General features: G+C 43.4%; 1 protein-coding gene across 1 annotated transcript in view; it reads right to left on the bottom strand.

Moving 5' to 3' along the window:
- Positions 1 to 22874, bottom strand: part of LOC121284720 (protein unc-80 homolog) — a 542332-nt gene that overhangs the window by 155597 nt on the left and 363861 nt on the right. The window contains exons 39-43 of the mRNA XM_041200272.1: positions 9522 to 9608; positions 8968 to 9151; positions 8470 to 8564; positions 5150 to 5239; positions 3472 to 3573 (exon numbers count right to left, since the gene is read on the bottom strand). Of these exons, the coding sequence (XP_041056206.1) occupies positions 3472 to 3573; positions 5150 to 5239; positions 8470 to 8564; positions 8968 to 9151; positions 9522 to 9608 (558 nt within the window). The remainder of the gene's footprint in view (positions 1 to 3471; positions 3574 to 5149; positions 5240 to 8469; positions 8565 to 8967; positions 9152 to 9521; positions 9609 to 22874) is intronic.

Below are 22874 nucleotides of genomic sequence, written 5' to 3'. Positions count from 1 at the left end.
CTGAGTAACTTCATTAATAACTTTTTTCTTTTTCAAACACGGAGGCCATGTGTTGATGCTCAGAGTCAGGGATCAAGATTAGCACTGGGTTTCATTCAAACGGTGTTTCTGACTCTGGGTTAGTGAAAGCGGACTCTCAGGACTAGCTGCAGCTTGGAACTTAAAAAGATTTAGCTCACCCTTGCAGGCTCTGGACTCTGCATGCTGAAACTGGACTTCCAAAGGAGATTCTATGGAGTCTTCTGCTGCAGTAAAATCTCTGCCTTTAGTTTCCAGGCTCTTTTCTCTAGAGCTCTTTCTGGCAAATTTTCTCAATGTCTTCAGCTTTGGTTGGGAACTTCTTCCAGGTCAGAATTTGTGTCAAAACCTTTTTCCTTTTCTTGGTTTTTCAGTACTTTTGTGAGGTTGAGGGTTTTTGATCCTGACCTGACACCATGTTGGGATGGTGTTAGATACACAACGTCTCTGTTAAAGAAGTCTTCATAGTCTTCTGAATGTGAACAGCAATCTTTACTAACTACTTGTAACCACATACAAATATATAGTAAAGAGTACAGGCTAAGGGGCTATCTCCATGTCTAGGTCTTAACACATCTTTGTTCAACACCACACTGACCCTGGGTCTGGGTCATGTGTCTTCTTACATCACTGTGTGGGTGGTACTGCTATCCAGGCTGAATACAGAAGGACTAGTGGGGAAGTGAAAAAAATAATAATAAAAGCAAGGAGTGACCATGAAAAGAGACTGGCAACTAACATAAAAGGGAATCCCAAAGTCTTCTCTAAGCATACAAATAATAAAAAGGTGATAAAATAAAGAGTAGGGTCAATTAGGGATGAAAAGGGCACATGGAGGCAGTAGAAATAGCAGGAGTATTAAATGAGTATTTTGCATCTGTCTTTACAAAGGAAGAAGATGCTATCCAGGCCAACGTGAGAGAGGAAGTAATTGGTACACTAGAAGAATTTACAGTTGAGAAGGAGGAGGCATTAGAAAGGGTATATGTACTTAAAATAGATAAGGTACAAGGACCAGATGAGATGCATCCAAGGGTACTCAGGGAAGTGAGAGTAGAAATTGCTGATGCACGAGTGATAATCTTCCAGGCTTCCTTAGACACGGGGAGGTGCCAGAGGACTGGAGAATTGTGTATGTTATACACTTGTTCAAAAAGGGGTGCAAGGATAAAGCAGGCAACTACAGACCAGTCAGTTTGACCTCAGGGAAACTTCTGAAAACTAGAGTTTGGGACAAAATCAATAGTCACTTCAACCAGTGCAGGATAATTAAGGAAAGCCAGCATGGATTCATTAATCGAAAATCATGTTTAACTAACTTGCGGAGTTTTTTGAGGAGGTAACAGAGAAGGTTGATAAGGGCGATGCTGTTGTGATATATATAGGGATTTTCTAAAGGCATTTGATACAGTGCCACACAGTGCCATACTTGTCAGCAAAACTCTAGCTCATAGGAAAAAGGTAAGTAGGCACTTGGATAAGAAATTCGCTAAGTGACAAGAAACAGAGAGTGATAAATGGTTATGGGAAATTTTGTAGTGGAGTTCCCCAGGGGTCAGTGTTGGGTCACTTGTTCTTCCTGATACATATTAATGACCTAGACTGTGATGTTCAGGGCATGATTTCAAAATTTGCAGATGATACAAAGATTGGAAATGTCAACTGTAATGAGCAGAGTCTTGAACTTCAAAAGGACATAGACATGTTGATGGATTGGGCAGCCAAGTGGCAGATGAAGTTCAATGCAGAAAAGTGTGAGGTGATTCATTTTGGCAGGAAGAATGTGGGGAGACAATATAAAACAAAGGGAGAAACTCTAAAAGAGGTGCTGGAACAGATGAACCTCGGTGCACATGTACATAAGTCATTGAAGATGGCAGGGCATGTTGAGAGAGCAGTTAATAAAGCATATAGTATCTTCGGCTTTATTAATAGGGGCATTGAGTAAGGGGGTCATATGTTGAACTTGTGTAAGATACTAGTTAGGCCTCATCTGGAGTACTGTGTCCAGTTCTAACTCCATAATTGAGGAAGGATGTGAAGGCACTGGAGAGAGTACAGAGGAGTTTCACAAGAATGATTCTAGGGAGAAAGAACTGTAGCTATGAGGATAGATTGGAGATGTTGGGACTGTTTTCCTTGCAGAAAAGAAGGCTGAGAGGAGAATTGATAGATGTATTCAAGATCCTGAGGGGCATGAACAGGGTAAATAGTGAGAAATTGTTCCCACTCAAGAGAGCAACAAGAACAAGAGTGTATAGATTCAAAATAATTGGCAAAAGGGGTAAATGTGATGTGAGGAAAAAAACTTTCACCCAGATGGTGATTGGGGTCTAGATCAAACTTCCCAAGTTGGTAGTGGAGGCAGGTTCGCTCAAGGTATACAAAAGGGAATTGGATTTCTATCTGAAAAGAAAGAATGTGCAAGGCTATGGGGATAAGGGAGGAGAGTGGGACTAGGCTCTTTCAGAGAGCCAGTGCAGACTCGGTGGGCTGAATGGCCTCCTTCTGCACTGTAAAGATTCTGTGAAAGAAAGATTCTATACTGTAGTCAGTCCCACATTTGCCCTGCATGTGCCAGACCCTTATAGTACAATGATGGTATTTCCCCAACATGTAGCTTGAGAAGACACAAGAGCCATTAGAAACTTGTGCCTTCAAGCACACCAAGATTGTGCAGCAAGCTAACAATTTAAAAGCTTTTTCTTCCTAAATAGCTGGTAGCTGCAAGAAGCAATTGATTACAATGTGATTCCACAACAACTATAATGCAGCCTAAATAGATATTCAGACAGCGGAGGCTTAAAACTCTCTTTTCTTCTCCTTTATTTTCTCCAGGCATTCTTGCAAACCTATATCTGCAGGGAGACGTGCACCTCACTCTGGCAGATGTGTTAGTTGAGGCTCACCTTCTCAAAGCAGATTCTGCCAGTACAACCTTGGTGGCATTACTCATGATATGTGATTGTCTATAACTGTTAACACTGGAAGATTCTTCAGAATTAACCTGTCACATCTTATATGGTACTGCAAAAGAGAAGGCATGCCAGAGTAATCACAGAAAAAGTTTTTTCCCATTTGGTCACACACACCAAGATGGCATTCAGCCATTTCTCCCACCTATGGCACTCCTACCTGGAAATGATATTGGGTCAGTGAAGAGACAAGTGTAAAACTGTACCTCTGCAGCAAGAATACCTGTGGCAACCTGACAGCAGAGTACATATGGGGACAGCAGTTATTAATTGCAGTCTGAAGCTTGACTGCACCACCTTGCAGATATATCACAACTATTTGCCACTGAGGAGCATCACAGAGGGCAGTCCTCCTCTAAAAGATTTCTATCTTCAACAGTTGTGTTTAAATAAATAGCATATATTCTGTATGAATATATTTCAACAGGAAAAAGTCTAAGTACAAAGTAGGTTAAGCCTCAAACATTTCTCTCCTTACCTGTTTCTGGATTAATTCTTGCCCTTTTGCAGGAAGCATATGGACAAGATTCAGTTGTGGTGAGACCGATCGCCGAAATGGATAAATATCTCGCACATAAGTCTGTAAAAAGAGACAAGCCATAACATTCAGGGCAAATTAATAAACTAATGACTATATCCAGTGCATGGTGAAGATTTGAGTCATACACTCCAGGAATATCTATCCCTCGCCTTTGCTGTTTTATCTTACCTCAGCTGGGCTACAAGTGAACCCAAGACCACATCATATTTAGCATCTAATTTGAAGCAACACGCCAATCCAGCATTGGGAAGCAATTACATTTTCAAAGGTGAATTCCATCAGTGGGGTGTTAAAACAAGGTCTGATCTGTCTATTTGAATATAATAGGGCTTTCCCAATGTTTCAGTCAACAATCCTCCCTCAACGAACACCAAAAATAAAAGATTAACAGGTCATACAAATCATTTTTGTTTGTAAATCTTTCTGTGGGCAAAGTGGCTACAATATAACAATCACTGTACTTGCAAGGAATTTGCAGTACATGAAACACAGAGAGATATTTTTGAGAGACATGATAAGGTACTCTATAATTGCAATCCTTCTTTTCAGTTTAGAAGTTGACTTTGTGTCCCCAGCCTAGGGAAGGGGGAAAAGAGCAGTCAATGTTTCTGCTTCTAATTGTTCAGTGACAACTACTGAAAGGTGCAGATGAAGAATCGAGGGTTATGGGGAAAAGGCAGGAAAGTGGGGTTGAGGATTATCAGATCAGTCATGATCTCATTAAGTGGCGGAGCAGACTCGATGGGTCGAATAGCCTACTTCTGCTCCTACGTCTTATGGAAGAATGATGCCCCATGGATCAATATCCTGCTGATACCCACTGCCTAGTCTCACAGACATCACAGGATAGCTATTGGATGAAGTTCTGGAGCACTGGTCAGGATGGGAAAGGAGAAAAGTAGAGTACATAAAAAAACTCAACAGAAGATTCTAAATCATTATTCTGTCGCACAAAACACACGGTGGCCTTGGACACACCAGAACAGAAGGGTCAAGGAGAATCCTAAATTGGGCCTCACCATCATAAATACATTGACCTGTGGGCACCCTAACCCAGCTCATCAGTTAGGACATGCCTGATTTCAGTTGGCTCTGATGATAGCTGAGGCCCAATGGTGGAAGGTGGGGGTTCGATCAGCAGGGTGGCGGCAGGTTTGATCAGCAGGGAGGGGGAGACCTCTTGCTGGTCCTACCTGCATAGTAAATTAAGTTTCAAAAAACTTTGCTGCCGGCTTCTTCTGCAGTCTTCAGCAGTCTCTGGTTAGTTTAAACAAATTTTGCGATTGGTCTGGAAGTGGGTGAAGGACTTCATTTCATTTCAATAAGGCTGCTTAGAGAAAGATTACGTCAAACGTAGCAGTGGCCCAAGGGGGCCCAAATCAGCAACGGGCTTCCCATTGCCAAATTTGTCATTGTTATGTCAAAGCGGACACAATAATGTCAAATTTCTCTTTCTCAAATAAACCTCTAACATATAGGGAGCATATTATAACAATGTAAAATGTTTCAATTTATAACATTTTAAAGTCATTTTTTTGTTTTCAATGTTTCTCCTATAAAACAATCAGTACAATAGCATCTGACCTTAGTGATGTTCAATAGATTAATGTCTTACTTTAGCATAATGTATCAGGTTCCAACGTTTATCCATCAAAAAGTAGTGGTTTGACTGAGCTTCAGGAATATTAAAAAATTCCAAGCATTCCTAAAAAAAATGTGGCAACTTCAGCAATTAGAACCTATTGAATTCAGAGACAAACAGAATACAGTGAATATCTTCTGAAACATGTTGCAATGTTAATTTGACTGATTTATGTGAGAAACACATAACAGCCCATGAGTATATCAAATATTCTGTAATATTTGCAATGGCCAAGGAATGGATTTTGTGACGAGTAATGTATCCTATATACTAAAATGAGTGAAAATAAAAATATATCAAATATACAAAATAGTCATGGGTACATTTTATCTGGTTTAGTCATTCAGTTGCACAAAAATGCACAGGCTCTGCTGTGCCAAGGAATCATAATCTCTGTGTGGTCATGGGTCTTTAAAAAAAATGAATGCACTGAGAGCTGATAGCAATTTATAGTACAAAAATACCTTTTCTTAAACTGACAGTGCTTTTAATGTCAGCATGGTTTATGTATAAATTAGGTATAATTTTCTGGTACTGTGGAACTGGGCATGTTTGTGACATGGCAGGACTCCTGCTTGTCACAAAGATATGTCTCCAACCTTTATTGATTTCCCAGCCCAGAGTCACTTAAACAATTTTAGCAGGCTCTCTGGTCTCTTCTGCTGAAGGAATGGAAGGGTTAAGCAGGCCTCTGACAACTCTTGCAGCGTTATGTCACCAATGAACTCTTGACTAACAATAAAATGTTTAAAATTTTTAAAAATCTTAGTGCATGCAATCAAATGCAGAAAGATTGATTTAATGGACTGTCTGGTCCTTTAAAATTGAAATCTTTTCTCTGTTACACAGAAGGTGATTGGCAAAAAAACCCAGAGTCGACATGAGGCAAAAAAAACCTTTTTGTGTAACAAGTGGTTATGATTTATATGCATTGCCTGATAAGGGTTCAAAACAGATTCAATAGTCACTTTCAAAAAGAACAAAAACAGAATTACCTGGAAAAACTCAGCAGGTCTGGCAGCATCGGCGGAGAAGAAAAGAGTTGACATTTCGAGTCCTCATGACCCTTCGACAGAACTAGCAATACTGCTGCCAGACCTGCTGAGTTTTCCAGGTAATTCTGTTTTTGTTTTGGATTTCCAGCATCCGCAGTTTTTTGTTTTTATCTCACTTTCAAAAAGAAATTGGATGAATATTTGGGGGAGAAAAAATTGCAACAATATGGGGAAGAGCAGGGATTGGGATCAACTGAATTACTTTTCGAAAGAGCCAGTGCAGACTAGATAGGTAAATGGCCTCCCATACTGTGCGATTCCATGATCTTATAGGATTGCTAGACACCAGAGACAAATAGGTATTTCTGGCATTCAACATAACTACGGCAAAAATGACTGAAAATGCACTGCAGATGATTTTCTGTCATTTGGATATTACAGTGTAACCATCTATATGTGGACAGGAATAGTTTACATCATTTGTCACAGGTAGGAAATGGAGACAATGGAAAAATGGGTGGCTGACATATTTCTTGCTTCAGTTCTGTTGAAAAAAATCAGCAAAGCGATTAATACAATTCGCTGATAGGGTATGACATGTGGTATTAATATGGCATGTTGCTACGATTCTTTTATGGCCTGATAGAAGTAACATTATAACAACAATGAACTAGACTTTGGTGCACAGGACGCCATTTTAAAATTTGCAGGTGCCACACAACTTGGCGGCATTTGAACCGGGCGGAGGATAAACTTCAAAGGGCAAGTTGGTGAAATGTGTGGGCTAGTGGTAGATAAAACTTAATGTGGAGATGTGTGAAATGATTCATTCTTGTAGGAAGAATGTGAAGAGACAATATAAAATAAAAGGCACAATCTAAAGGGGATGCAGGAGCAGAGAGACCTGGATGTATATTTGTACAAATATTTGAAAGTGGCAGGACAGGATAGAGAGCTGTTAATAAAGCATACAATATCCTGGGCTATAAATAGGGGCATAAAGTACAAATGATGTTATGTATAAAATACTAGTTCAGCCTCAGCTGGCGTATTTTATGTAGCTCTGGACACTATGCTTTCAAAAAGATGTGAAGGTGTCAGAGGGAGTGCAGAAAAGATTCATGAGATTGGTTCTGGGCATGAGGAACTTCAGTTCCGTAGATCGATTGGAGAAGCGGGACTGCTTTCCTTAGAGATGAGAAGGTTGAGAGGAGATTTGATAGAGGTATTCAAGATCATGAGGGGACTGGACAGAGTAGATAGGTAGAAACTGTTCCCATTGGTGGGAGGATCAAGGACAAGAGGGATCAGATTTAAGGTAATTGGCAAAAGAAGCAATGGTGACATGAGAAACAATTTTTTTATGCAGCGAGAGTTTAGGATCTGGAATGCACTGTCTGACAGTCTGGTGGAGGCGGATTTAATCATGGCTTTCAAAAGTGAATTTGATCATTATCTGTAAAGGAAAAATTTGCAGGGCTAAGGGGAAAAGGCGAGAGAGTGGCACTGGGTGACCTGCTCTTGCAGGAGCCAGCACAATCATGGTAGGCTGAATGACCTCCTTCTGTGCTGTATAATTCCAAGATAATGGGCAGACTTTACAGAATCAAAACTTTAGCTAGCAAATGCTGTTTTATAACATTTGTAGTGTTCTAGATGGCTCAATTATGTTAATTAGAAAACATGTATTTAGTGAATTCTTTGAGATATGAAATAATGAATACTGAATTGATTATTTTAGATGAAGGAATAGGGTATAATTATTACAATTTCATGCTGTTGACAGGAAGCCTTGACCATTAGCTGTGCAATGGATACGAGCCACAATTTTTCATTCATTAAAATACATTACTGGACAAATAATATGTTTTAACCTTTACAGAGATGGAAATTGTGATTTTTTGTGGCGATTACATAATATATAAAGCACAAAAATACAAACTAAACACAATTGTTCTAACTAAACATTTGACAGAGTAGAAATGAATGGCTGATAAATATTGACATAAATAAGGCATTTGCCTATAAAAAGTAAATAATTAACATACATGTATTGAAATAGATCTATGTATAAAAGGTATATTAATTTAAATGAAGTAAACATATTAAGAAGCATACATTCAATGGAGTATCATAATATATTTATACAGGACAAACACAAAACAGGTATTCACAAATGGCATACACATATAAACCTTACATTTATGCAATGTGAGCTGAACTCCACTGAAAAATAATAGTATGTTAAGTCACCTGAGAAACGTAAATTACTCATAAAAATAAATTATGTCCTCTTACCTTAAGAACAGCTTCAAACTGTGTGTCCTCATGCACAGGAAGTTGCGTTGGAATATCACATTCATTTTGTCCATGGACAACTAAAGTCTTTGTTCCTGGGGTAATAAAGAGGCCCTACATCTAAATTGTTCTCTAAACAGATTATATTAACATTTCTTAATTAGCTACTGAGGCAAAATGACAGATCAAGCTCATAAGCTTTTTGCATGGTACATTTACCACTTATGTGATTTTGTGCAATCGCAAACACAGTGATTTATGTCACTATAAAATTTTATGTGGCATTTTTTATTGACCCAATGCTCTTTCATCACCCCCGTTCTAACAGAGATGCTGCTAGTTTCCATCATGCAACAAGTAGACACTTCTTTCGATAATTTTAATAGATTTACAGAAATGGTGAAACACAATTGATCATTATTGGAAATAAGCAGGAATATGGATCTAGAAATACACCATATTTGACTGCCAGCCTTTAGTAACTAGTTGTGCTCCTACCTGGCATAGAGGCTGTAACCAACAATTTGACTTCACACTGTTCTTTTTTCATTGTCTGTTTTAGATCTTTGAAGAAAAGTCCTTCCACGTAACCTACAACTTCCCAAAGAAAGGTAACAGTGGCCGAGATTGCATCCATGCCCCATTCACAAGGTGTGCGTACAAAGTACATGATCAGGCCAACCTGAAATGCAACAGGAAATGCTGAAAACTGACGGTGTATCTTAGTATTGTTCTTTTATAGTAGTCTGCATATCCAAAATTAGAGTGCGAAGACCATATGTCCAAGGCTCATCTCTTGCCCCATCCCCACACACACAAAATTGTACTAGTGGTTTTACAGGCATTGGGTAAAAATAATTTAAGGCAATTTAAAATGCAATTTGCAGTTTTCTTGCAAAATTCCGTGTTTTTCAATTAGTTCCATCATGAAGATGTTTGCAGCTAGAGTAGCAATCATCCACTGTTTGGTAGCTTTTATTTGCAAAATGTTTTATTATTCAATATGGATAGGTAACACCATTTATGTGAGGCAAGGCACTGGTAATGCTTACCAGGTAGTTAAAGAGAATATGGGAGGTCTGAGCAGGCATATCCCCAATATTTAACAGAAGTTTTCGCAGCATATAAATCAGTTCATCCTACAAAAGAAAAAGTGTGACATAACAAAAAAGCTAGAAGCTTTTTTAATTCTGTATTTTAATAATCATTTCAAATTACTTAACTGAAATAGCACAAAGATTTTACAAAATTATATCACATGGCTTCATTTAAATAAATGGTTTGTTAGCACTATTACAGCAGTCTACTCATTATAATAAGAAACTGTATGGATGTTAGATTTTGTTAATAGGTGGAATTTTCCGCTCCAGCCTGTGGTGGGAATCGTGGCAGGCAAAGGCACTAAATTTGACACGAATGAAAAAATCAGTTTTCTGCCAGTGAAAAAATAGTTTGGAATTTTGTTCTCACGACTTTCACGGTTTAAAAGGTGGATCGAATTTCCCGCTGAGCTATGTCACATTTGTATTGATTTGTCTCATGAATACTCATTAAAAGGCCATCTCACCAGAATCATGTTCTCCCTCCAAATTAAGTGTCCACCAGCAGATAATCAGAATGTTCTGTTTTATGACTCTATATAAATGGTGAGCTTCACTTCATGTAAAATCCACCACAGGCTGGAGGTCAGTGGACACTGCTTTCACCTTCTTTTAATACCATCACTGCTAAGTATTTGGTGTCTATAGCACAAGCTGCACCAAGGCTGGGCACGGGAGGCATGACCAGTGGGAAGGGGTGAGAAGGAGGCAGGACTTGGGGTAGGGGTGGGGGAGTAGAGAGAAGATGAGAGCGGAGGGTGAGATGGAGACAGGAGGGGCGGGGGAGGGAAATGACGAGAGGGGACGGTGAGATGGAGACAGGGCTTGGGTGTTCAAGGAGCAGAGGGGAAGGGCGAAAGACTGTGGGCAAAAGTGAAAAGGCTATATGGGGAAGGTTCAGAGGCAGTCCTGGGGCCGAGGCGGGTCGGGGACATATTTCAGAGACTGTTTGGGGCTGTATGGGCCATGTTAAAGTGCTCTGCATGGCATGCATGACTTGGTCCCAGTCTTGGGCGTGGGAAGGCATCTCTGGCCAGTGACAGTCGTGCACAGAATGGTGTGTAGGGCATGGCCAGTCAACTAAGGTATTTGATCCTGGGGCTCTAATCATTCTAGATGACTAGGGGAGGCACCTGTATTCTGTATGTCAGTAGCTGAAAACTCATGGCAGAGGCTGCTGCATTGGATGGTCTCATGATAGTGGGAGGGTCTTAAAAAGTAAGAGTGCTTCTGGCCTTGAGAAGGGGAGAGGTCAGATTGACAAAGGGCATGGGAACATCAACGTTGAAGGGTTCAGGAGGGAGGAGAGGGATATCAATGTGTATAATGATGGAGTCAAGGGTAAACAGAGGGAAGCTGGACAGTTATAGGCAGAATAGGAATTAGGAGGCAGTGACCAAGCAGAAGGATGGGGAGAACTTGGTGGGTGACAGGGGGAGGTTGGAAGCTAGTTGCACTTACAAATGTGATGAGCACCATGTTCACATTCAGTGATCAATGATACCGCTGGGAAAACAAATTTGAAAAAACTGGGCTGGGAGGGGTCTCAAAGCGTGTGGGAAGAGTCCAACACAACTTTTATGGGCTGAATGAAGTGGCACCCTATTAACCTCCTGCTCAAACGATGGACAGCATGGCTCAGCTGAGTGCTGGACTCAGGAGTCTAATGTGCAACGGATGGTCTTTACTCTTTTACTAATGGTGCGCATTCAGGGGAGAATCCATTATTTTTGATGCTGCAGTGCAGTAAGCCTTAATGGCAATCTGATCCTCACAGAGGTATGTGAAGTGGGAAGGAGGATCAAACAATCAAGGGCCACAACTGCTGGATGGAAGCTAAATGGACACTACAAGCCTCAAAGTTCCCAGTGTACTGGTCATGGCTTACAAGGTGCCGTGCTTAAAGTCATAACATAAGTACAAGGACTGGGTATCAATAGTTAACATCTAGGCTACTGGAGGCGAACTGACAATAGCCTGACTGAGGACTAAAGCACATGGGTCTTTTGAGCCTAATCAATACCCTCATTGTGAATGCATTGTCATGTCTGAGGTGGGTGCTCAGCCACCTGTAGACCTGCAGGATGTTAATCATCTGCAAGGGATGGCTGGGGGATGCCATGTCTAGACCAGCGGCAGGTCAGGGGCTTGAGACTGGATTCCTGACTTGGAGATGAAGGGAGACAATTCAAGGAGAAGTAGCAATGATTGCTCAGCTGTATCCCTTCACAGGTATAAGGAGCAGTGGAAAATACAAGCTGCAGGCAACACTGCCTTTTTGATAGCTACGGTTAGAATGAGGAGAAAGGCCCGTCACTGATTGGCACAACTCTAGGAAGACCATCAGCCCAAGGAGCAAGTGCCAGTGGAGCCCAAGAGGAGAAAAATCCACCCAGATATTTGGCATGACTAAGGCTCTACAGAAGACAGCTCATACATGGAAATAAGTGAAAGGCATTGCCACAGGTGCCTTTGCTTGTCTAGGGATGTAGTAGCTCACATTGACCACCACCTTTGTTTTATTCTTTCACAGGACATGGGTGTTGCTGGCTAGGCCAGTATTTTTACTGCCCATCCCTAACTGCCCTTGAGAAGGTGATAGTGAGCCGCCTTCTTGAACTGCTGCAGTCAATGTGGTGTAGGTACACCAACAGTGCTGTTAGAGAGGGAGTTCCAGGATTTTGACCCAACAACAGTGAAGGAACGGCAATATATTTCCAAGTGTGTGGCTTGAAAGGAAACTTACAGGTGTGGTGTTCCCATGCATCTGTTGCCCTGTCCTTTTAGGTGGTAGAGGTCATGGGCTAGGCAGGTACTGTCGAAGCAACCTTGGTGAGTTGCTGCAGTGCATCTTGTAGATGGTGCACATTGCTGCCACCGTTCGTCGGTGGTACAGGGAGCGGATGTTGGAGGTAGAGGATGGGGTGCCAATCAAGTACTTGGTCCTGGATGGTATCAAACTTCTTGTGTGTTGATGGAGCTGTAGTCATCCAGGCAAGTGGAGAGTATTCCATCACACTTGTGCCTTGTAGATGGTGGACAGGCTTTGGGGAGTCAGGAGGTGCATTACTTACTGCAGAATTCCCAACCTCTGACCTGCTCTTGTAGCTACAGTATTTATATGGCTGGTCCAATTCAGTTTCTGGTCAATGGTGACATCCATGATGTTGATAGTGGGACAATCAGTGATGGTAAAGCCATTGAATGTCAAAGGGAGAAGGCTGGATTCTCTCTTGTTGAGTTTGGTCATTGTTTGCCACATGTGTGGCATGATTTTTACTTGCCACTTAGCAGCCTAAGCCTGACTGTTGTCCAGATCTTGTTGCATATGGGCACGGACTGCTTCAGTTTCTGAGGAGTTGTGAATGGTGCTGAACATTGTGCAATTATCAGCAAACATCCCCACCTCTGGCCTATGATGGAGGAAAGGTCATTGATGAAGCAGCTGAACATGGTTGGGCCCTGAGGAACTTCTGCAGTAATGCTCAGGGACTGAGATGATTGGCTTCCAACAACCACAGCCATCTTCCTTTGTGCTGGGCATGACTCCAACCAGTAGAGAGGTTTCACCCGATTCCCACTGATCCCAGTTTTACTAGGGCTCCTTGATGCCACTCTCGGTCAAATGCAGTCTTGATTTCAAGGACAGTCACTTTCACCTCAACTCTGGCATTCAGCTCCTTTGTCCAGGTTTGAACTAGCACTGTAATGAGGTCAGACCCTGAGTGGCCCTGGCAGAAACCAAACTGAGCGCCAGTGAGCATGTTTCTGAGTAAGTGCCGCTTGATAGCCCTGTCTACGACACCTTCCATAACTTTGCTCATGGTCAAGGGTAGACTGGTGGGACGGTAAATCGCTAGGTTGGATTTGTCCTGCTTTTTGTGGATAGCACATAGCTGGACAGTTTTCCACATTGTTGGGTAGACGTCACTGTTGTAGCTGTACTGCAACAGCTTGGCTAAGGGCACAACTAGTTCTGGAGCACAAACACTATTGCCGGAATATTATCAGAATCTATAGCCTTTGCAGTATCCAGTGCCTTCAGCTGTTTCGTGATATTATGCAGAGTGAATCAAATTGACTGAAGACTGGCACCTGTGATGCTGGGGACCTCCGGAGGAGGCTGAGATGGATCATCCATGGATGATTGTTGTAAATGCCTCAGCCTTATCTTTTGAACTGATGTGCTGGACTCCCCTATAATTGAGGTTGGGGATATTTGTGGAGCCTCCTCCTGTTAGTTGTTTAGTTATCCACCAACATTCACGACTGGATGTGACACAACTGCAGAGCTTGGATCTGATCCGTTCGTTGTGGAATTGCTTAGCTTTGTCTATTGCATGCTGCTTATGCTGCTTGGCATGCAAGTAGCCCTGTGTTGTAGCTTCACCAGGTTGACATCTCATTTTGTTTAGGTATGCCCGGTGCTACTCCTTGCATGCCCTCCTGCATTTTTCATTGAACCAAGATTGATTCCTGGTTTCATGGTAATGATAGAGTGCGGGATATCCCATCCATGAGGTTACAGATTGTGTTTGAGTACAATTCTGCTGCTGCTGATGGCCTACAGTGCCTCAAGGATGCCCAATTTTGAGTTATTAATTCTGTTCAAAATTTATCCCATGTAGCACAATGGTAGTGCCACACAACACGATGGAGGGTTTCTTCAAAGTGAAGTTGAGGTTTCATCACCACAAGGACTGTGCGATTGTCACCCTTATCAATATTGTCATGGATAGATGCATCTGTGGCAGATAGATTGGTGAGGGCCTTCTTCATGAGAAACTCAAGCTGCAAGGACTTGGAGGGCATCCCATGCTGGTTACTTTGAAGGTGACCACCGCACTGAACTGTTTTGCCAGCTGGACCTTCCAGGTCCACTAGTGACCTTAATGGAATCCCACAATCGGTGACACACAAATCCATAAGCAGGATGACATATGCCCTGTTCAATAAAGCTCTCCATTTCATGCAGTTCCACATGGGTGAGCAAGCCAGGCTGCCAGAGCTGTAAGATTCACTGTGGTCTCAGTTTCCAGCAAGTCCAGGGCACCATTGACTGCACACATGTGGTTCTGAGACCTCCCTGGCAGCAGTCACTGAGATTCAAAAATAGAAAAGGGTTTCACTCTCTGAATGTCCAGCAAATTTGTGATCACAGAAAGATCCAGCCTGTTTACCTCGGGAGCTATCATGGCTTTTACATCTTGACTCAATCGCAGGTCCCACAGATCTTTGAGGGACCTCAGCACTTAGAGGGTTGGCTCCTCGGTGACAAAGGATACCCCCAGACGACATGGCTAATGCTGCCGGTTCATCGGCCACAGTGTGCATCTGAGGAAAGATACAATGCAGCACATTCATCCATGAGGTCCTTAACAGAACAAACTATTGGCCTCCTGAAGATGTGTTTCTTCTGTTTGGACTGGTCAGACAGGGTCTCCAATACTCACCACAGAAGGTGTCCCGCATCATCACTGTTTGCTGCACCCTGCAAAACCTTGCACTTCAAAGGGGGTATGTGTTGCCTGCAGGAGACATCGAGGAGCTAGATGTCTCCTCAAATGAGTAGGACACTGAAGGGAATAGCTCTGAAGAGGGCGAGGATTCAGGTGAGCCACATGAGGATGCCACTGCATGGCCACAACTGGTAGATGTGCCTGTGACAACCTCATAGCTACAGGGTTCCAGGAGGAATAAGGTGATGAATAATTTCCACAATCAAAGTTTCCTTCATCTTTCAATGCATGGGATGCACCAACACCTTCATTCTCAGCGTGAACATCTCAGGAAAGGTGAGAAATCTCATAAGGATCACGAAAGTAGCATTAGTATCTTATACTCTAACAATTGGGCCACCCTTGGAAGGCATAGTAGCCTTGGCAACATGTGGTTGCTATGGAATGTGATTAGCACTCCCTTATTGCACATCCTTAAGCAACTCCACATTGTACCGTCCCTTCAACCATGGTGTCACCAATTTTGTGTGTATGGCAGCTTTCAAGCAGCTGAAAAGCTAATTCAAACATGGATGCACTCGTGTCAGTATGACACTAGATTAGTAAAGCAGAGAGATCACACATAGCAATCTTCAATGGTTTGCGCCAGGTCGTCTCAAGAGGGACCAGCATTCGGAGAACTCCATTTCTCCCATTGCCAGCTCTCATAAATGTGTCAGATACAGGCATTATCTTGCTGTTGATCCCCAATTGCCCTTTGCACTCCAGTACGCAGTGACCTATAAACTCTACATCATGCACCCAAAGCTGCAAGGTTTGTCTGCATTGTCCTCACAGAGAGGGCTTGACCAGAACAATGGTTTGATTAGTTACAAACTCTCAGGACCCTGCAATCATTAGAAGACTAGCAAGTTTCTGCCATGGATAACCTTTGCATTAGGGGGAATTGTGGCCCAGTTAGTGTTGACACCACAGTCAATGACGACTTCTTCCCTTCATTGACCCTGCAGAGCACTTAGCAGATTTGCAAATACATCACTTTCAGTACATGACAGTCCTCGACATGATCCAGCTTACAAAGCTTACAATCTTTTCCAAATACCCGTAGTTAATGAGTACACTGTCATGCTTTGAATTCTTCCTTTTGGGTCCCCGTTGACCTCTCCCTGACTCCTTGAGGAGAATGGGCACCTGGAGAGAGATCTAGGTACCCCGTCCATCTCTTGCCTAACCGCTGCTGGAACGCATCCATGGCTAGAGTGATGGTGTGCAAGCCCAAGAGCAAACCCAGCAGAAACTGCTGGACCTGAGTCATCAAGCTAACCACCACATTTCCAATGGTGACTTTGATGGGCTGGCATGCTTGGGCCACAACATCAGACAAAACATGAACAGACTCCTCCATCCTTCAACCCAGTCTGCTGGCGGCCTCTGAAACCTCTGCCTGATGTTCCCCTGCCTGTCTTTGACATTCCAATATGTTTCTTAGGGCTTATTCCACAGGTTCATCATTGGACTTGGTCTCAGCAGGGGCCTGGTCTCCAGCAGTCCTCAGAATGTTGGAGAACTCGGCAATCACTGCCTCCACCTGCTATGGACCTGGGTCTGTGAGGTGATCATCTGATTGTGAACCTGAGCCTAGTCTAGAAGTGCATGTATCTGCACTGGTGGAGGGTGTAGGTGAAGACAGAGATGGTTCTTCATCTGAGGTTACGTCTGCTTTCTCCTCAGAGGTGGTTTGGGGTTGGGAATCAGGCTCAGGCTCAGTCGCCTTCTCGAGGAAATCCTACCCCTTTTTTTACTTGTACCTGGAATAGAGAGAAGAGAGAATTAGTGATTGGCTAAGCAGGGTCATACGTTAAACATCACAGTCATTGTCCGCATGTAGACAATTTATACAGGATGCACCCTCACTGGCATGTTGGGGGAAGTCAATCTCGCCTTATTTTCACCAGCCAGCAGAGCAGCCTGCTCTTTGAGCCCTGAGAGGGTCTGCAACTCTGGGCTCCCTTGCCAGTAATGGCTCTCTCCTTTTTGTTATTTGAGATCTTGTCTTGCATAAAGACAGATGGATTGACTGTGAGCACTGTGGGTGAAAGAGCAGTTCAGAAGTATGCATGTTTGTTGTGTGTGCTGAGCCCTCCCCACTAAGAGATTAAGACGCCAGTTATGCAGGAACTTAAATGAAATGGTGAGCTTAAAGTGGCTGTATCATATTCAGTGTCCCATCTGCTGGTCATGTGTTATATCCAGGACTCTAACCCTTAAACTACCTGGTGCCCTTATGAGAATGTGAGTTTGCAGTGAGTAGAAATTTGTCTTACCCTGGTGGAGTGGAGAAGATCATTCATGCGTTTGCAGCACTGTAGGGCAGTCCTTTTCTGAGTGCCATGGATGCTATCCGCCCCGGCAACCTCCACCCAGGCCGGCGTGGTCAAGTGGGGTGATCTCTGCAGAAAGAGGACCTCCTCTTTATTCATTCACGGGATGTGGGCTTCGCTGGCTGGACCAGCATTTATTTTCCATCCCTAGTTGCCCTTGAGAAGGTGCTGGTGAGCTGCCTTCTTGAACTTCAGTCCATGTGGTGTAGGTACATCCACAGTGCTGTTAGAAAAGGAGTTCCAGGATTTTGACCCAGTGACGGTGAAGGGACAGCGATATATTTCCAAGTCAGGATGGTGAGTGACTTGGAGGAGAACTTCCAGGTGGTAGTGGTCGTGGGTTTAGAAGGTGCTGTCAAAGGAGCCTTGGTGAATTCCTGCAGTGTATTTTGTAGATGGTACACAGTGCTGCTACTGTGCGTCGGTGATGGAGGGAGTGAATGTTTGTGGATGTGGTGCCAATCAAGCGGACTGCTTTGTCCTGGACGGTGTCCAGCTTCTTCAGTGCTGTAGGAGCTGCACTCATCCAGGCAAGTGGAGAGTATTCCATCACATTCCTGACTTGTGCCTTGTAGATGGTGAACAGGCTTTGAGGAGTCAGCAGGTGAGTTACTCATCGCACGATTCCTAGCCTCTGACCTGCTCTTGTAGCCACATTATTTATATGGCTCGTCCAATTCAGTTTCTGGTCAATGGTAACCCCCAGGATGTTGATAGTGGGGGGTTCAGTGATGGTAATGCCATTGAACATCAAGGGGTGATGATTGGATTCTCTCTTGTTGGAGATGGTCATTGCCTGACACTTGTGTGGTGCGAATGTTACTTGCCACTTGTCAGCCCAAGCCTGGATATTGTCCAGGTCTTGCTGCATTTGGACAAGGAATGCTTCAGTATCTGAGGAGTTGCGGATGGTGCTGAACATTGTGCAATCATCAGTGAACATCCCCACTTCTGACCTTATGATGGAAGGAAGGTCATTGGTGAAGCAGCTGAAGATGGTTGAGCCTAGGACACTTCCTGAGGAACTCCTGCAGTGATGTCCTGGAGTTGAGATGACTGACCTCCAGCAACCACAACCATCTTCCTTTGTGCTGGTATGACTCCAACCAGCGGAGTGTTTTCCATCTAATTCCCATTGACTCCAGTTTTGCTGGGGCTCCTTGATACCACACTCAGTCAAATGCTGCCTTGATGTCAAGGGCAGTCACTCTCACCTCACATCGAGAGATCAACTCTTTTGTCCATGTTTGAACCAAGGCTGCAATGAAGTCAGGAGCTCAGTGGCCCTGGCGGAACCCAAACTGGGCATCAGTGAGCATGTTATTGCTAAGCAAGTGCCGCTTGATAGCACTGTTGATGACCTTTTCCATTACTTTACTGATGATCGAGAGTAGACATGATGGGGTGGTAATTGGCCGGGTTGGATTTGTCCTGCTTTTTGCATACAGTACATACCTGGGCAATTTTCCACATAGCTGGGTAGATGCCAGCATTGTAGCTGTACTGGAACAGCTTGGCTAGGGGTGCGGCAAGTTCTGGAGAACAGGTCTTTAGTACTATTGTTGGAATGTCATCAGGGCCCATAGCCTTTGCAGTATCCAGTGCCTTCAGCCATTCATTGATATCACGTGGAGTGAATCGAATTGGCTGAAGACTGGTATCTGTGATGCTGGGGACCTCCGGATGAGGCCAAGATGGATCATCCACTTGGCACTTCTGGCTGAAGATTGTTGTGAATGTTTCAGCCTTGTCTTTTGCACTGCTGTGCTGGGCAGCTCCATCATTGAGGATGGGGATATTAGGGGATGGGGTTATTAATCCTGGGTCCCCAGAGCATTACCCTGGGTCTCTGGATTATTAGTCCAGCGACAATACCACTATGCCATCACCTCCCCCTAAGGATTTCCTTTCCTGGAAATCCTGGAAGAGAATCCCCAGGGAGGCTTCGTTTAACCGTGGTGCAGAGGGTTTGTTCCTTTTCAGGGTCATTGCTTTCCTCTTCACAACAATACCTGTGCTGCAGTGAATGAATGTCTGTCTGTTTGTCTGGCTGCTGTTTAAATATGGTGCCAGGACCTTCGACCCCATGAGGTAACAGTGGAGTGGACAAATCCCTGTCCGTCCCACCATGAGATTCGCCGAACTCCTTGTTGATACATAATTAATGAGCTAAAAAGTATAAGATTGTGTGTGTTCAGCTGCCCGGCCGCTCATTGGGAATCATGGTGACCTTTTCACCCACCAGCGGGCTTAGTCTCCAGAATGGAAAATTCCATCAATGTATTTCTTGAAGTCACTAGTCTCCAATTTCTATATTATTATCACATAAAAAGCTAACAAATTCAAGGCTCATGGAGTAAAAAAGGCAACATCAGCTTGGATAAAAAAAAAGTTGCTTAAGCAGAGAAAACTGATGGTATCAAACCTAGAGCTGCTTCAAACATTGAGGATGATATCAACTGACTACAACAGGACATGGATAGGCTAACAGAAAGGGCAAACAAGTGGCAGGTGGAATTTAATATAAAGAAGTCTGAGGTGATGCATTTTGTCAGAAGGGATAGGGAGAGGCAATGTAGATTTAATGGCACAGTTCTAAAGAATGTGCAGGGACCAGGGTTAATATGCATTGAAGATGGAAGGGAGCATTAAGAGTAGTTAGCAAAGCATTTCTGATCATAGGCTTCATAAATAGAGGTATTGAGTACAAAAGCAGCAAAGTTATGCTAAAACCTTATAAAAGCTCTAGTTGGGCCACAACTAGAGTACTACATCCAGCTCTGGTCATGTGAAGGTCCTTGAAAGGGTACAGTGGGCAAGTGGTAGAGGTATCAGTGGGAGAGCATTTTGCAGATAGTGATCATAACTTCATTAGGTTCAAAGTGGTCATGGAAAAGGACAAGGATGGGCCAGAAATCAGAGTTCTAAATTGGGGAAAGGCCGATTTTAATTAGATCATATATGATTAGGCCAGAGTGGACTGGGAGCAGTGGGACTCATTCAAGAAGGAAACAGGAAGAGTACAGGGCCAACATATTCCAGTAAAGATAAAGGGTGGGGCCAACAAATCCAGGGAACCCTGGATATCGAGGGATATACAAGATTGGATAAAGAGAAAAAGGGAGGCTCATGGCAGATATCAAGGGCTCAAAACAGCGGAAGCCCTACAGGGGTACAGAATGTGTGGAGGGGAACTTAGAAGGGAAATTAGGAGAGCAAAAAGGAAGCATGAAAAAACACTGGCAGGTAAAATAAAGGAAAATCCAAAGTTATTTTACAAGAACATTAAGAATAAGAGGATAACTAGGGAAAGAGTAGGGCCCATTAAGAACCGTAGTGGTAATTTATGTGCGGAGCCAGAAGACGTTGGTAGGTTTCTAAATGAATACTTTGTGTTGGTATTCACAAGTGAGAGGGGTGACATGGGTATGGAAATCAGGCAGAAGGACTGTGATTTAATTAAAGAAATTAGCACAGAAAGGGAGGAGGTTCTAAGTGGTCTGGCAGGCTTAAAAGTAGATAAATCTCCAGGCCTGGATTAAATATATCCCAGGCTGTTGAGTGAGGCAAGGAAGGAGATAGCAGGGGTGCTGGTAATAATTTTCAATACCTCTCTGGCCACAGAAGAGGTGCCAGAGGACTGGAGGTCAGCCAATGTGGTACCGTTATTCAAGAAGGGAGGAAGGGATAAACCAGGGAACTACAGGCCAGTCAATCTAACCTCAGTGGTGGGGAAACTATTGGAAGCAATTCTGAGGGACAGAATTAATCTACATTTGGAGAGGCAGAGATTAATCAAGGACAGTCAGCATGGTTTTGTTAAGGGGAGGTCCTGTCTGACCAATTTGATTGAATTTTTCAAAGAGGTGACCAGGTGTGAAGATCAGGGCAAAGCATTTGACGTAGTCTACTTGGGACTTCAGCAAGGCTTTTGATAAGGTCCCGCATGGGAGACTGATAACGAAGGTAAGAACCCATGGGATCCAAGGCAATTTGGCAAACTGGATCCAGAATTGGCTCAGTGGCAGGAAGCAGAGGGTGATGGTCGAGGGGTGTTTTTGCGGCTGGATGCCTGTGTCCAGTGGGGTTCCATAGGGATTGGTGTTGGGTCCCTTGCTGTTTGTGGTATATGTAAACGATTTAGACTTGAATGTAGGAGGGTTGATCAGTAAGTTCACGGATGACACGAGAATTGGTGGGATGGTAAATGGTGAAGAGGATAGCCTTAGATTACAGGAGAATATAGACAGGCTGGTCAGATGGGCTGACCAGTGGCAAATAGAATTTAATCCGGATAAGTATGAGGTGATGCACTTGGGCAGGACAAACAAGGCACAGGAATACATTACTAAAGGCAGGATCCTGGGAGGTATTGAGGATCAGAGGGACCTTGGTGTGCATGTCCACCGGTCCTTTAGGGTAACAGGACAGGTAGATAAGGTGGTTAAGAAGGCATATGGGATACTTGCCTTTATTAGCCGAGGCATAGAATATAAGAGCAAGGAGGTTATGCTGGAACTGTATAAAACACTGGTTAGGCCACAGCTTAGAGTATTTCGTACAGTTCTGGAATCCGCATTATAGGAAGGATGTGAGTGTGCCAGAGAGAGTGCAGAGGAGATATACTAGGATGTTGCCTGGGCTGGAGAGTTTTAGTTGTGAGGAGAGATTGGATAGACTAGGGTTATTTTTCCTGGAGCAGAGGAGATTGAGGGGGGACATGAGTGAGGTGTGTAAAATTATGAGCGGCATGGATAGGGTAGACAGGATGGAACTTTTCCCCTTGGTGGAGGGATCAATAACCAGCAGGCATTTAAGGTAAGGGGCAGGAGGTTTAGAGGGGATGTGAGGAAGAATTTTTTCACCTGGAGGGTGGTGGGAATCTGGAACTCACTGCCTGAAAGGGTGGTAGAGGCAGATACCCTCATAACATTTAAGAAGTATTTGGATGTGCACTTGCAGTGCCATGGCTTACAAGGCTATGAGCCTAGTGCTGGAAAATGGGATTAGAATAGTTAGGTACTTGTTTGACCGGTGCTGACTTGATGGGCCAAAGGGCCTTTTTCTGTGCTATAGACCTTTATGACTATGACTGAGGAAATTTACCAGAATGGTTCTCGGGATGAGGGATTTTAGCTACAAAGTTAGTTTGGAGAAACTGGGGTTGTTCTTCTTGGAGCAAAGGAGATTGAGGGGAGATCCCATAGAGGTGTATGAGATTATGATGGGTTTATATATGGTAGACAAAGAGGAACTATTTCCATTAGCTGACAATACAAGGACTAGGGGACACAGATTTAAAATTTTAGGCAAAGGATACAGGGTGATGTGAGGAATAACCTTTTTATGCAGCAAGTGGTAATGATCTTAAACTTGCTGCCTAGAAGGCAGGTGGAAGGGGGGATGATCAATGATTTCAAAAGGGAACTGGATAGTCACTTGGAGGAAATAAACTTCTAGGGCTT

Source organism: Carcharodon carcharias, chromosome 12, assembly GCF_017639515.1.
Source record: "Carcharodon carcharias isolate sCarCar2 chromosome 12, sCarCar2.pri, whole genome shotgun sequence".
Classification (NCBI taxonomy): domain Eukaryota; kingdom Metazoa; phylum Chordata; class Chondrichthyes; order Lamniformes; family Lamnidae; genus Carcharodon; species Carcharodon carcharias.
The sequence above is the reverse complement of the archived record's forward strand: the minus strand, read 5'-3'. Positions and strand labels throughout refer to the sequence as shown.